General features: G+C 39.9%; 1 protein-coding gene across 5 annotated transcripts in view; it reads right to left on the minus strand.

Annotated features, from left to right (window-relative positions):
* The window catches only part of CTPS2 (CTP synthase 2), a 120,910-nt gene that overhangs the window by 5,639 nt on the left and 98,775 nt on the right, over window positions 1-16,496 (minus strand). For all 5 annotated transcript variants that reach the window (XM_055438305.2, XM_088833552.1, XM_055438303.2 and 2 more), the window contains one exon: window positions 13,453-13,597. In XM_055438305.2, coding sequence (XP_055294280.1) covers window positions 13,453-13,597 — 145 coding nt within the window. The remainder of the gene's footprint in view (window positions 1-13,452; window positions 13,598-16,496) is intronic.

A 16,496-nucleotide genomic window follows, 5' to 3' on the forward strand; every position in this document is an offset into this window, starting at 1 on the left:
CTAGGAAAGATTGAAGGCGGGAGGAGAAGAAGATTATAGAGGATGAGATGGTTGGATGGCATCACTAACTCGAAGGTGAGTTTGAACAAGCTCTGGAAGTTGGTGATATACAGGGAATCCTGGGATGCTGCAGTTCACGGAGTCACAAAGAGTTCGACACAACTGCGTGACTGAACTGAATTGATTCCAGTCTTTCAGGGTCTTTTTAGTTGAGTGAACAACTGGCTGGATATATTAGTAGTCCAGGTGGACTCTGGAAAAGATAAACATACTCTGGACCTCCCTTGTTGGGGGCACATCAAGAATAGCTTCCAGATACAACATCCACCAACTTGATTCACTGGTTAATTTCCTCCCGTGTTGAGTCACCTAGTGGTCCTCTTTCCATTGGAGAAATGTCTCAGAGAGGCTCCATTTCCAGACCTGTGCCTGAGCAGGAGCCTCAAAACCCTACCCTCAAGGATGGATTAATGGTGATATTTGAACCAGAGGGTGGTTAGTGAGGGATTATTCAGGGCAGGACCTTTACTAGTTAGCAAATGTCAAACCAAGCCAAAAACACCCTACTTGTTCCTTGTCCCCAAACCAAGTCCTCCACCATATGGTGACACAAAGGTCCCCACAAGATTGTCAGAGTGGGGGTCCTATACGCACCAGGACCTCAGAAAGGGAAAGATGGCAGTGAATGCCTGCCTCCCAGCTTCACAGACGCCAACCTCTGGAACATGAAGAAGGTCGACCTGCAGTTCTCAGCTCTGAGTCCTGGGCCAAAAGGGGATGTGAGGAAGTGCCTCCTCCCTGAGGGCCAGACTTTTTTACCTCGCTGTTCTCTGAACTCAGAATGGGTCCCAAGTGGACAGGGGTTTTTCCCTCCTTTTTGTGATCTTATTCATACACACAAAAAAAAACACCTTAAAGGTTAAAAAATTAAATCATTTGGTTATACTTTCACTAAACCGTTTTAACTATAAAGAACTAACTTACATGCAATCTAGACAAGAGGTGACAGTGCTTAAACTTTTCCTTTGATGTATGGATGTGAGAGTTGGACTGTGAAGAAAGTTGATCACCGAAGAATTGATTCTTTTGAACTGTGGTGTTGGAGAAGACTCTTGAGAGTCCCTTGGACTGCAAGGAGATCCAAGCAGTCCATTCTAAAGGAGATCAGTCCTGGGTGTTCATTGGAAGGACTGATGCTAAAGCTGAAACTCCAATACTTTGGCCACCTCATGCGAAGAGATGACTCACTGGAAAAGACTCTGATGCTGGGAGGGATTGGGGGCAGGAGGAGAAGGGGACGACAGAGAATGAGATGGCTGGATGGCATCACCGACTCGATGGACATGAGTTTGAGTGAACTCCGGGAGTTGGTGATGGACAGGGAGGCCTGGCATGCTGCAATTCATGGGGTCGCAAAGAGTCGGACACGACTGAGCGACTGAACTGAACTGAACTGAAAACCAAATAAAATTTAAAATTCCATTTCTCATGTGTATACACTGAGCCATACTTTAAGTGCTCAACAGGAATGTGTGGTTGGTGACTGTGATACTGGACAGTGCAGATTTTCTTTTTAAGGTAAAAGCATTCTTTATTCCTAGTTTCAAATATTACACTTCTATGTATAATATAAGAAACCAATGGCTCAGTGGGAAAGAATCTGCTTGCAACACAGGAGACATAAGAGACATGGGTTCGAGATCCCCTGGAGGAGGGCATGGCAACCCACTCCAATATTCTTGCCTGGAGAATTCTATGGACAGAGGAGCCTGGCAGATTACAGTCCATAGGGTCACAAAGAGTTGGACATGACTGAAGCAACTTAGCACACCAATATATAAAAACTTTGCCAATGCTAGAATTAAAATAGAGCTAAGATTAAAATTGACATAATCATAAGGAGAGTGCAGATTATAGAACATTTTTACCACTACGAAAAAGCTCTATTAGCACTGATTCAGAACAAATGAATCATGATTTTAACAAAAACAAACCATAATCACCATGCAATGGTTCTCCTTGTCACTCGCTAAGAAAGGTTTTTGTAAGGTCTAGCTATGTACAGTCAAAATCACAGCAAATCTCCTTCATGCATGCAAGTACCCTCCAAATAATGGAAGTACTCTTTTCTAAAAATCAAAATCACCAGCGGCAACGCACAGGACTTGGCCATCCTTCAACACTGGCTCAACTTACAAGACTTGACCGCCATGGTCAACGTGTGGTTCTTTGACAAACGCAAGGTTTGTCATAGTCAAGTCTGTTTGTCAAAGACTCCTGGTTCCTAATAAATTCCTAATAGAAGAAAACATATATTCCAAGGCACCAGGGCAACGGTAGAGTACTGCCTCACATAGTCCACCTTCTTTGCTACCCTGAGGCAGCTGTTAATCCATTTCTTCTCCATTAACAGAAAGAGGTAGTTGGAATTAAAAAATTCTAATAGCATACTTAAGATCCCCAGCATGCATAAATTGCTATAATACTTTATATCAAAATCCATTTCACGTGGAGAAAGCATGTTTTAAAACAGGTTGCCATGCACTCAGTTTTCCCCAAAGCGTTATCACTATACTTACTTCCTTCTCAAAGAGCCCCTGGAAGCCATAAAATATAAGAGCAACGGAATGAATAACTTAGTATGTTTTGAATGAGTCTTGCATTGAATAGTAAATGGCAGAACAAACCCTGGCATGACATTAAAAGCACAGTAGTCTGTATCAGTATTAACTCCATCCCTGGCTGACACCGCATCATCAGCGGGCAGTGAATCACGATCAATAAAGAGCACCTTTTCAGCAACATTTAATCCCTTAGGGAAGGCATACTCAAATGGTGCTTATCAGCAGTACTTTTACAAGAAACAGTCTCAAGGTACGGTTTTGGAATCCAACAATAAGCAGGGGAGCTGTTTTAAAGATGTTTGAAAAAGCTGTTGAAAAAGAAGGCAAAAAAGAATCTTCTTTTCCAGTTCAGTTTTGCTTGAAATGTAACATAGGGGGAAAAACAGTATTTTAAAATCAGGTGAAAGTTTACAAAGCAGCATCTCAACTGTTCTTCACAGCAACCCTAAAGGATGAAGATCCTGAGGTTTAGGAGTGGGGACTTGGAAAAAAATTACCCAGGAAGTGGCATATCCAGAAAATTAACCTATAGCACCTGCTCTATTTGTCCACACTATCCCCACAAAAATAAAATATTTGCACTTTATACGGCAAGAATGGTCCCTGGCAACATCAACCATGCAGACCAAAAGTTAAAATAAAAAGCAAGGTGATTCCAAGTTTAAACAGTGCTGGAAAAAGCACATTCGATTCACACAAGAGAAAAGGAGTATCTTACTCTCCTAGTCAAAGAGAAAGAATCACCCCCAAGTGGGATAAGGATGCCTTAGAGGGAGAAATGTACACTCTAATCAGCGGAGAGGCCACACCTACCTCTAATGGCCATCATCAGTAACCATTTGGGGAACCAGCATCCTAACAGGCTACAGATTGCCTTCCACCAGATTGCCAGCAGAAGGTGGATTGAGAAGAGGAAAGCTGGAGGCATGGAGACCAGGTAGGAGGCTTTGCAGCAGCAAGAGATTAATAATAATAATAATCATAGCACAATAATTATTCCCATTTAACTTCCTACCATAGACCAGGCACTGTGCTAAGTGCTTTCCATTTAGAAAAAAATGCACCCTTCGTTACTACCTTGTGAAGTGGGTACTATTACCATCTCCTTTTTATAAAAACCATCTTAGCTGGGGGTCTGTATCTGAGGAGACTCTTAGAAGAATACTGATGGATGGTAGGTTTCTGGGATATGAATACTGGGAAATGATGTTCCAATTGCTATGTGTGTGCACTTTTACAGGAAGTGGGTCCACAGCTTTCATCACTTTCTTGGAAGGTGATCCGTCAGCCCCAAAATGTAGAGAAGCATTAAGCTGCCCGATAAGCCCCACAGGACAGGGCATGTGTTCTTATTGGACTAGTCCTTGATTCTCTTGTGCCCAGCACCATGGCTGGGGTGGTGTGAGCTCCAGCACATGTGGCGCATTGAGAGATGCTAAAGCGTGCAGCCATCAACAGTAGGAGCATCATGCAACTTGGAAAACTGGGTATGAGGTGTTCTGTTCAAAAGACAAGCTTCTGTAATTAATAAAAACTGTGGTGATACTTTGAGAACATATGAATATCCTGCTTTCTAAAACCCTTCATCTAATGGTTTTGGCATCCACTTATGATCCTTATTTGACTCAGTTATTACATCAGGGGTGGCATCTACATTTTTTAAATTGGCCTTTTTTTTCTGAGTATTATTATGTAATTTTTAAAACATATAATGTGTTGTAATCCAATTTTGTCATTACTGTTTTTGATGTTCAAACTGTCCAAAGTGAGGCCAACAGGAACCCTTTCAAGCTAGCTTCTTTGACCTTATACAAAATCTTCCCCTTGGTTTTTAAACTCTTCCTTCCTTTAAGTCCAGCAACACCTTCTGGCCTCATCCTGTACTTTTCTTATCCCAGACTTGAAACCAACCATTTCTTCCAGGAGCCCTAGTTCATTTCAGTGGGGGGTGGTATTTTAGAAACTAAAATGGAAAAAAATGTTTCTTTACAAAAGAGACCTCCAGACAGTCACTATCTTAGCCAGGTGTTAAACTCAGCACCATTCACTGTATGACTAAAGAGGGAATATTATGTGCCTCACGTGTCTCCTGATGTGTCCTTATAAAGTCCACAACAGCCCCAATGAACTATTCTTCCAAAAATGCCTAACCTGAATCTAATCAAAACAAAATATGAATCAAATTCTGGTCATTGCTACAATTGGCCTTGCCTCTTTATTTTATTTATTTATTTTAAATTATTTTAATTGGAGGCTAATTACTTTACATTATTGTATTGGTTTTGCCATACATTGACAAGAATCTGCCCCGGGTGTACATGTGCTCCCCATCTTGAACCCCTCTCCCACCTCCCTCCCCATCCCATCCCTCTGGTTCATCCCAGTACACCAGTCCTGAGCATCCTGTATCATGCATCAAACCTGGACTGGTGATTCATTTCACATATGATAATATACATGTTTCAATGCCATTCTCCCAAATCATCCCACCCTCGCCCTCTCCCACAGAGTCCAAAAGACTGTTCTATATATCTGTGTCTCTTTTGCTGTCTCATATACAGGGTTATCGTTATCATCTTTCTAAATTTCATATATATGCATTAGTATACTGTATTGGTGTTTTTCTTTCTAGCTTACTTCACTCTGTATAATAAGCTCCAGTTTCATCCACCTCATTAGAACTGATTCAAACGTATTCTTTTTAATTGCTGAGTAATACTCCATTGTGTAATAAATGTACCACAGCTTTCTTATCCATTCGTCTGCAGATGGACATCTAGATTGCTTCCATGTCCTGGCTATTATAAACAGTGCTGTGATGAACATTGGAGTACATGTGTCTCCTTCAATTCTGGTTTCCTCGGTGTGTATGCCCAGGAGTGAGATTGCTGGGTTGTATGGCAGTTCTTGGCCTCTTTATTTTAAAAGTCACAATATTGTAAAGTAATTATCCTCCAATTAAAATAAATTATTTTTTTTAAAAAGTCATTGTTATGAAGAACTGAAAAAGAGCAGGTGATTACCTAGATTAAAAGAAACTAGGAAACATAACCAAATTAACCTCAAATTCATCACTGATTAAATTTTTTAATTTCAAAAAAAGCCAAAGAGACATTTGGGGATAAATGGAAAAATTTTCATATGAACTGGATATTAAATGATGTCATGGAATTAATGTTAATTTTCTTAGGTGTGATCATGATACTGCAGTTATGTGAGACAATGTCTTCAATTTTAGGAAATGAATGATAAAGTATTTAGGAGTGAAGTGCTATGATGTTTGCAACTTATAAGTGCTTCTGAAAGAAGTTTATACAATGAGAAAAAGAGAGTCAAACATGGTAAAAAGGCAACAACTGATGAATCTAGGTGAAGTGCACACAAGTATTCACTGCACTATTCCTTCATCTTCTCTATAGGCTTGAAAGAATAAGAGAATTAAAAAAAAAAAGAACTGGGAAAAACACACACACACTCTCACTATTCTGATTACAACCATGAAAGGAGTCATATATGAGTATAACTAAAGACTGGAAGGAAAGACTCAAAAGCAAGGACAGTGACCTAGTTAGGTTTACAGGTTTATGGATCCTTTTTCCTATTTTCCAAATTTTCTCTAATGCCTCAGCTAGAAGTCAACAGAAAACAAAGTTTTCCCAGGCTTGAAGACAGCATATCACTTCAAAGGAAAAGCCCAGTAGTCACAGGACAGAGACCAGAGACAATGGCGAAGGAAATGAGTGCCTTCACTCCCTGGCTGCAGAGATTCAAAGAGAAAAATGAAGAGGGAAGCCTGAGCTTGCAGGAGAGAAGGGACTCAATCCTAGGAGCACATAAAGAATCAGGAAATAGAAAGCACTGCCTGCAACTCTGTACTTCCTTTAAGACCCTCTGATTATAATGTAGTTTCAACTCTTGAGTTTGGTCTGAAACAATCAGGCAAATACAGTGCACCACGAAGTTAACTTTCCTCCCATTTCTATACCGGCCTGCCTTCCGTTTCAACAAATAGATGATTTCTCTGCACAAGAGATAGATTGTGTTGGGTGGAGACTAGGAATCTAAGATCCTAAAACCTAGAATAAAATGCTACTCACATGTCTTAAGGTTTTGCTTTTATATTTTAAAAACATGTTTTCCCAAAGAGCTGCATTTCTGTGAACTGAACTCCATCTCAGTTCTTGCTTTCCGACATAGAACAAGCACTAGCTAAGCAAGAGAGTTTTACTCTGACCTGACAGAGGGGCATGATAAATGCTAGCATTACAAAAACTGGAAGTCATTCCTGACCTCAGTGTGAAGTGACTGCACCTCAGGGCCTTGTAGGGCAGCCCCAGAGACACATAGGCTGAGAAACAACCTATGACTTTCGACTCTTATCCCTCTTCTCTTTCCAGTTGCTTAAAAATGGAATTCTGAAACTGCAAGGACCTACTGTATAGCACAGGGAACTATATTCAATATCCTTTAATAAACCATAATTGAAAAGAAGATATATATAAAACTGAACCATTTTGCTATACACCAGAAACTAAAACTAACACAACATTGTAAATCAACTAACTTCAATTTTTTTAAAAAGTGGAATTCTGGACATAAATCATGTGCTTTGTTTTTACATACTGAAGAACTTGCAATTATAAGAATCTTTGGATATTCTATTTCGTATAAATCTCCTATAATTTTTTATTATAATTACATGAAGCAGTCTCCTTCCATTACATCATACACCATCAAAACCATGCAAATGTGTGGTTACTGTTTAAACATGGGACAAATTATACTTAGACACCAGGAGAGAGATAGCAGTAAATAATTACAATGACTTATTTAATGGATCATAATTTCCCATTGGATATCTTTATTCTAAAAATGGTTTACTGGACTTGTGCAAAAGAGTTAACACAATAGGACTGAGGCTGACATCTTTAGAAAGGCCTGTTGCTGGGGAACTTGGCTTTCAGAATGTTTTCTCCATTACTAACTGATAAGGTCATTTTGGGGGGCCTAGGCTGAACTGAACTGAACTGAGGCTGTTTGTACAGGCAATGTGATTGTGGTGAACACTTGATTTCCTCCTGGGAGCCTGGAATTTGGGTGGTTGCTAGGCAGAGAATGCCCATGTGACCAGCCTCCTATAGAAACTCTAAAGCCTGAGTGTCAAATGGGCTTCTCTGGGAGTAAACATCACACACTGCATTTGTACTGCTGGAGGGAGGGTGAGTTCTGTGTGACCTCTCACGGGAGGGAGAGCATAGGAAAGCTGTAGATAGATCTCTCCAGGCTCTACTTACACCTCTTTCCCTGCCTGAGCAAGTTGTGTATGCTTATTCTGTCACTGAAATGAATTTTAGCCATGAGTACAACTATATTCACATTCCTCCTAATCAATCATTAAATGCGTGGGTGGTCTTAGAGAATCCTCCAAACAAGATTTAGTTTGATTTTGCAAGTACTTTTGAGTAGCTTATACAAACCTAAAAAATAATATCCTAAAACCATTGCATCTTGAACAGATCCCCACAAGTCTAAAACCAGGTGGACCTTGTCTTCTTAACTGCTACCATTCTAGAAGATACCAGAGTAGCTAAGAATTCAGCTCACCAGCTTGGGATCCCAAAGTAATATTCTTATTGCAGTAAAATATAAATACAGCAAAACAGAAAGGTTCTCCACAAGGCAGAAAGCAAAAGTTAGAGCCCAGGTGTATTTGCTCAAAGCCAAGGATTTTTACATTGTGGGTTTTTCAAGACATTGGCGGCACATATGCCATACATTTAAATAATATCAGCCAATTTCTGGAAAAGGAAGCCATTATTCTAATGTTCAAATTTCTTGTCACATTTGTTTAGGACTGATCACAGATAGTAATCTTGTTTGACAGAAATACAGTCCCAACTCAGCTCACGTTAGAGCCTGGCTACCAAAGCAGTTACTTGATTTTCAATGCTCACTAACACCATGGATCTGGGCAGGGAGGAGCTGAAAGTACAAGGTTCCTCTGGAATCCTAGTGTCTGCCACTGGATTAAGTCATGGGCACCATTCTTAGTTGGAAAGCCCCCTGCAAGGTGTCAAGATTAGACGAGATTATACCCTCCCAGGGTATATTTAGTATAGTAGGGGATGCATCCTCCCTACATTTAGTACTGTAATGGGTAGTAAACAACCACTGCATACTGGGGAGCCAGAGAGACGAAGATAAATAAGATGCTGGCTTCTCTTAAGGAATGCACTGATTGGTGGCTGACACACAGGACTTCTCTGATCACTGTGGAAGCCTGCTAGTCAGCTGTGATTCCAATCTCAGCATCAGAGTCTTGTTAAGAGACACACTGTGTCTTGCTCAGGAGTTGCTAGCAGTCACTTTTCTTAGAAACTACCAGTGAACTTTACCCAGAGACTACCAGCCCCCAGGTGGGAATTGACGGGCCAGCCAGTACAGAGGTGGGCAAGCCACACAAACCAGATGTCATTTATATATTAGTTGATACTTGCAAATAACCATATAGTTATACGTGAACAATTATGCACATGGTATTTCTCCCAGCCATCTAACTTGTTCCACTGTCATCCTCCTTTCACGTGTGAGCACCTGAAACAATGGAGAAAACAGATTGGCAGGGAAGGGTCAGAGCATATATGCAACAGAGACCATACTGGAATATCCAGTCTGCTGTGTAAGCTGTGCAGCGTCACAACACAGGAAACACATCTTCATATACAATCTCATGCAGAACCAAGCCACGGGAGCCAGGACAAGTGGAGCTGAAGCTTCACTGAAGCACGGAAGTGCCTGGAACCACCCACCCCAGTCCACTCCTCAGAGCAGCCTGGATTCCAACTCCACAGGGCACAGTGTGAAAACCACTGCACCGGTTCAAGAGTGCAGGGAATGATCATTAATTCATTAACAGGTCCAACGTGAAAAATATGTAAAGCTGTTCCCATCTGAACACACAGTTAAAGGAAATGCTAGGGAACTGTGAGGCTCTCCTAGCAGGTAATATTGCCAAGGAGCAGGATCATGTAACAAAGTACACACAGACACACCATGCCACAATCCTTTGTTCAGTCATTAATTTGTGTCCAATTCTTTGCGATCCCATGGACTGCAGCATGCCAGGTGTCCCTATCCTTCACTATCTTCTGGAGTTTGCTTAAACTCATGTCCATTGAGTTGATGATACCATCCAACCATCTCATTCCTTGTCACCTCCTTCTCCTCCTGCCCTCAATCTTTCCCAGAATCCGGGTCTTTTCCAATGAATCGGCTCTTCACATCAGGTGGCCAAAGTATTGGAGGTTCAGCTTCAGCATCAGTTCTTCCAATGAATATTCAGGATTCAGTTCCTTTAGGATTGACTGGCTGCATCTTCTTGCTGTCTGAGGAACTCTCAAGAGTCTTCTCTAGCACTACAATTCAACAGCATCAGTTCTTCAGTGCTCAGCCTTCTTTATGATCCAACTCTCACATCCAAACATGACTACTAGAAAAACCATAGCTTTGACTATACGGACCTTTGTTGGAAAACTGAAGTCTCTGCTTTTTAATATGCTGTCTAGGTTTGTCATAGCTTTTCTTCCAAGGAGCAAGCATCTTTTAAGCCATGCATATGGCTTCAGTCACTATCCGCAGTGATTTTGGAGCCCAAGAAAATAGTCTGTCACTGTTTCCATTTTTCCCCGTCTATTTGCCATGAAGTGATGGGATCAAATGACATGATCTTAGTTTTTTGAATGTTGAGTTTTAAGCCAGCTTTTCCACTCTTCTCTTTCACCTTCTTCAAAAGGCTTTTTAGTTCTTCTTCACTTTCTGCCATAAGGGTGGTGTCATCTGCATATTGAGGTTATTGGTATTTCTCCTGGCCATCTTGATTCCAGCTTGGGATTCATCTAGCCCAGCATTTTGCATGATATACTCTGCATATAAGTTAAATAAGCAGGTTGACAATGTAAAGCCCTGACATACCCTTTTCCCAATTTTGAACCAGTCTGTTGTTCTATGTCCAGTTCTAACTGTTGCTTCTTGACCTGCATACAGGTTTTTCAGGAGACGGGTAAGATGGTCTGGTATTCCCATCTCTTTAAGAATTTTCCACAGTCCTGGCAGTCCTCAAATGCAGTATCAGAAGACTCATTTGCTACAATGAGGGTCCACAATGGTAACTTCTAAACAAGATATATCCAGTTAGTGTGGTAGTAACCCCTATCTAAGCACATGATTCTGGCCAGTTCCTTTCACCTTTAAAGTTATTACATACAATATTCTTAGATGAAAAGAAATAAAGATGTAAATTCTCACCAAACTAGTATTTAAATGTCAATAAATTTTAATGAAATTTAATGAAAATTAAATTTTAATGAATTTTAATGAAAATTCCTAAGGGATTTTAAAATTCAAATTAGACTTTAAAAATCATTGTACAAGTCCTCCAGAAGAAGAGGTAAACACATTTTTGAAAATATTCAATAATAATAAGAGTAGGGTAGATAAGGGCTTGACTTACAATAATGCTATGACAATGGAAAGGGTTGTAAGGATTCAGAAAAAAGAGATGAAGTCACCAGTGGAGCAAAACAGAAATCCTTGAAACAAACCTAAATTACTTAATCAGTGAGGGTGGAGTGGTATCAAGGGGATGGAGATCCCTACCTCACATCCCACACCAAAAATAAAATCCATATATATTACATATTGAAAATACAAAACTGAAACTATATCAGTCTCCCAAGGCAATAGAAATAAAAACAAAAATAAATAAATGGGACCTAATCAAACTTACAAGCTTTTGCACAGCAAAGGAAATTACTTTTTAAAAAAAGAAAGAAAAGACAAGCTACAGAATGGGAGAAAATATTTGCAAATGATGTGAAAGACAAAGACTTAATCTTCAAAATATACAAACAGCTCATGCAACAACAACAAAACCCAACTGAAAAATGGGCAGAAGACCTTGATAGACATTTCTCCAAACAAGACCTACAAATGGTCAACAGGTACATGAAATGATGCTCAACATCACTGATTATTAGAGATATGCAAGTCAAAACTACAATGAGGTATCACCTCACACCAGTCAGAATGGCCATCATTAAAAAGTCTACAAACAACAATTGCTAGAGAGGGTGTGGGGGAAAGGGAACCCTCCTACACTGTTGGTGGACATGTAAATTGGTACAGCCACTATGGAGAACAGTATGGAGGTTCCTCAGAAAACTAAGAATAGAATTACCATATGATCCAGCAATCCCACTCCTGGGCTTATACCGGGGCAAAACTATAATTCAAAAAGATACCTGCACACCAGTGTTCATAGCAGCATTGTTCCCAATAGCCAAGATATGGACACAACCTAAATGTCCATCGACAGATGAATGGATAAAGAAGATGTGGTACATACTTACAATGGAATACTACTCAGTCATGAAAAAGAATGAAATAATGCCATTTGCAGCAACATGGCGATTGCAGCAGACCTAGAGATTATCATACTAAGTGAATTAAGTCAGAAAGAGAAGCTCAAATACAATATGATACCACTTATATGTAGAATCGAAAATATGCCACAAGAAAACCTATCTCCAAAACAGAAACAGACTCACAGACACAGAGAATGGACTTATGGTTGCCAAGGGTGAGGAGGGAAGGGAGAGGGATAGACTGGGAGTTTGGGATTAGTAGATACAAAATATTACATTTAGAGTAGATAAACAACAAGGGCCTAATGCATAGCACAGGGAACTATATCCAATTTCCTGAGACAAACCATAATGGAAAAGAATATTTTAAAAAGAATATATATATATATGTATGTATATATAACTGAGTCACTTAGCTGTGCGGCAGAAATCAGCACAACACTGTAAATCAACTCTATTTTAAAATTTTTTCCTCTGAAACTATAAAAGTGCTAGTGGAAAACAAATGGGTAATTATACAATAATCTTTTGACAGGGAAAGAGTTTAGGCATGATACTAAGGACATAATCTACCAAAGTGAAAGATCTGACCACGTTTAAAAAAAACATAAATAAGGACTACATAAAGTCTTTATTTAAAGTTCTTTAGTGAAAATAAAAACTAAGATAAACCTAATAAAAACTAATGAAAACCATTAACAAAAACAAAACCACTCTGAAAAAGTACGTGTAATCGAACAAAGGATTAATGTCCTTTATTATATAAAGAGCTTAGCAATCATCAAGAAAAAGGATGATAGCAAAAGGAAAATTAAGGAAAAGGATATGAACAGGGTATTAATAAAACAAAAAAGCAAATAAACATATAAAATATTCATGTACATGTATTACTCAGAAAGTCAACAAAAGAAAATCCCTTTTTTTTCCACCTACCAAAATGATAAATATCTGTAAAAAAAATACTCAGCATCAGCATGATTTGGAAAACTGACAGATTACTCTTGTTCAGTTCAGTTCAGTTCAGTTCAGTCGCTCAGTCGTGTCTGACTCTTTGTGACCCCATGAATCACAGCACGCCAGGCCTCCCTGTCCATCACCAACTCCCGGAGTTCACTCAAACTCATGTCCATCGAGTCGGTGATGCCATCCAGCCATCTCATTCTCTGTCGTCCCCGTCTCCTCCGGCCCCCAATCCCTCCCAGCATCAGACTCTTTTCCAGTGAGTCAACTCGTCGCAGATGTGATTAAATCACTTTCATTCAGAGAAAAATGTATGCTTATTAAGAGGGGAAAAAATGACTCTCCACTTTAAAAAAAATACTACAATAATATTAAATTTTATGAGAAGTCTATTATGTTGATAATTGTATCTTGTGTCACTGCTACGGACACAGGAAGCTGGTTACCTTGAAGACAGCTTGCATCCCTGTAGGAGGTAGGCATTCAGATTCCCAGTTGCTGCAAGTAACAGCCCCAGGTATGGAGGGGAAGGCTTCATTGGCCTAGAAGAAAACTCGGGATGGAACTGGACACCAACAAAATAGGGATGATCTGAAATGAGAATAATTATAATGCAATTGAAGCTGACAAATCTGAGAACAGCCTTAAAAATCTTATCTTTAAATAAGAAAACTCATTAAATGGTAAGATTTAACTTGTTACCTATATCATAGCCAGAAATTTTCATGATCCAACTTGGTAGTAGAATTTCAAATTGTAAAACACATCTCACTAACAAGAGATTCAGCATTTTATTTGTGGAAGGTATTAGATTGAGCAAAGTTAAGCAAAAGTTTTTGAATGGGAAGATGATCTGCTTTCCAAAAATCTGTCTGCTATCTAGGCCCTTCCAAGACTTACAATGGTTCTATTTCCACAGGTGGGATCCAGGGCAGGCTATCCCAAAGTATGTCTCAATGGCATACTGATTATTTTGAATTAAAATTACTTAAGATTGAGCTGATGTAAGAGGGACACTTTGACACACACTCCACCCAGTCTCCCTAAAAGCAGGAAATAAACCTCTCACGTGAAAGGTACACTCTCAGCACATGGAGGTGGAAGGCCATCCTTATCACTAGAGACACAGAATCTGGGCAGAGAAGTCTATATAAACACATCTTGAGACTTCTTAAACTTACTACCCAAGCTCAAATTTCATTTAGATTCTTCACTAATTAAGCACCCAAAGCCTAAGTTTCTTTGTCCTGTTAATTCCTCATATATTTATTGTTTCTGTGTCTAAAAAGTACCAAACCTACCTACTTTCTCCACTTTTTGGGTTCCATTTCTAAGAGACCTCTGTTTGTACAATTATTTATTTTTCTCCTGTTTATCTGTCTTGCATCAATTTTATTATTAGTCCAGTCACAAGAACTCAAGAGGGTAGAGGGGGAAAGGTCCCCTCCCCTAACAGTGTGATATCCTCATATGTCAGGCTAACTGTAAGTCACTTTCAGATGGCTTCAGGCCATTTCCCACAAGTTCTCCTTTCCCAAGGGATGGGTCCCCTGGGAAAGAAGCAGGTATAACTGCTCTTCTAGTCACAGCTCTGGGCTGGATATTAATCACAGACAGCTCCATGAAGCTGATCAGGCATTCATATTTCAGCTATGTCAATTTATCTTCCCCTTCATGAATCACAGCCTTGTCATGGCAAAGGGGCTTGTCTGACTCAATGAAGCTATGAGCCATGCCCTGTAGGGCCACCTAAGATGGACAGGTCATAGTCAAGAGTTCTGACAAAATGTGGTCCACTGGAGAAGGAAATGGCAAACCACTCCAGTATTCTTGCCACAAGAAGCCTATGAACAGTATGAAAAGGTAAAAAGATATGACACCTCAAGATGAGACCCACCCCAGGTCAGAAGATGTCCAATATGCTACTGGGTAAGAGTGGAGGGCAATTACTAATAGCTCCAGAAAGAATGGGCCAAAGCAGAAACAATGCTCAGTTGTGGATGTATCTGGTGGTGAAAGTAAATTCTGATGCTGTAAAGAACAATATTGCATAAGAACCTGGAATGTTAGGTCCATGAATCAAGGTAAATTGGATGTGGTCAAGTAGGAGATGGCAAGAATGAATATCGACATCTTAGGAATCAGTGAACTAAAATGGATGGGAATATGTGAATTTAATTCAGATGAGATGTATGGATGTGAGAGTTGGACTATAAAGAAAGCTGAGCACTGAAGAATTGGTGCTTTTGAACTGTGGTGTTGGAGAAGACTCTTGAGAGTCACTTGGACAGCAAGGAGATCCAACCAGTCGATCCTAAAGGAAATCAGTCCTGAATATTCATTGGAAGGACTGATGCTGAAGCTGAAACTCCAATACTTTGGCCACCTGATGGGAAGAACTGACTCATTTGAAAAGACCCTGATGCTGGGAAAGATTGAAGGCAGGAGAAAAAGGGAATGACAGAGGATGAAATGGTTGGATGGCATCACCGACTCAATGGAAATGAGTTTGAGTAAACTCCAGGAGTTGGTGATGGACAAGGAGGCCTGGCATGCTGCAGTCCATGGGGTCGCAAAGAGTCAGACACAACTGAGTGACTGAACTGAACTGAACTGACCATTATGTCTACTACTGTGGGCAAGAATCCCTTAGAAAAAAATGGAGTAGCCCTCACAGTAAACAAGAAAATCCGAAATGCAGTACTTGGGTGCAATCTCAAAAATGACAGAACAATCTCAGTTCATTTCCAAGGCAAACCATTCAATATCACAGTAATCCAAGTCTATACCCCAACGACTGATGCTGAAGAAGCTGAAGTTGACTGGTTCTATGAAGACCTACAAGACTTTCTAGAATTAACACCAAAAAGAGATGTCCTTTTCATCATGGGAATTAGAATGCAAAAGTAGAAAGTCAAGAACTACCTGGAGTAACAGGTAAGTTTGGCCTTGGAGTACAAAATGAAGCAGGGCAAAAGCTAACAGAGTTTTGTCAAGAGAACACATTGGTCATAGCAAACACTCTTTTCCAACAACAAAAGAGATGATTCTACAAATGGACATCACCAAATGGTCAATACTGAAATCAGACTGATCATATTCTTTGCAGTCGAAGATGGAGAAGCTCTATATAGTAAGTAAAAAGAAGACCTGGAGCTGACTGTGGCTCGAATCATGAGCTTCTTATTGAAAAATTCAGGCTTAAATTGAAGAAAGTAGGGAAAACCACTAGGCTATTCAAATAAGACCTAAATCAAATCCCTTATGATTATACAGTGGAGGTGAAGAATAGATTCAAGGGATTAGATCTGGCAGACAGAATGCCTGAAGAACTATAACACTGTATAGAAGGCAGGGACCAAAACCACCCCAAAGAAAAAGAAATGCAAGAAGGCACAGTGGTTTTCTGAGGAGGCTTTACAAATAGCTGAGAAAAGAAGAGGAGCGAGAGTCAATGGAGAAAGGGAAAGATATACCCAACTGAATGCAG

The sequence above is a fragment of the Moschus berezovskii genome, chromosome X (genome assembly GCF_049115385.1).
Source record: "Moschus berezovskii isolate FMDL1 chromosome X, NW_MosBer_1.0, whole genome shotgun sequence".
Lineage (NCBI taxonomy): Eukaryota > Metazoa > Chordata > Mammalia > Artiodactyla > Moschidae > Moschus > Moschus berezovskii.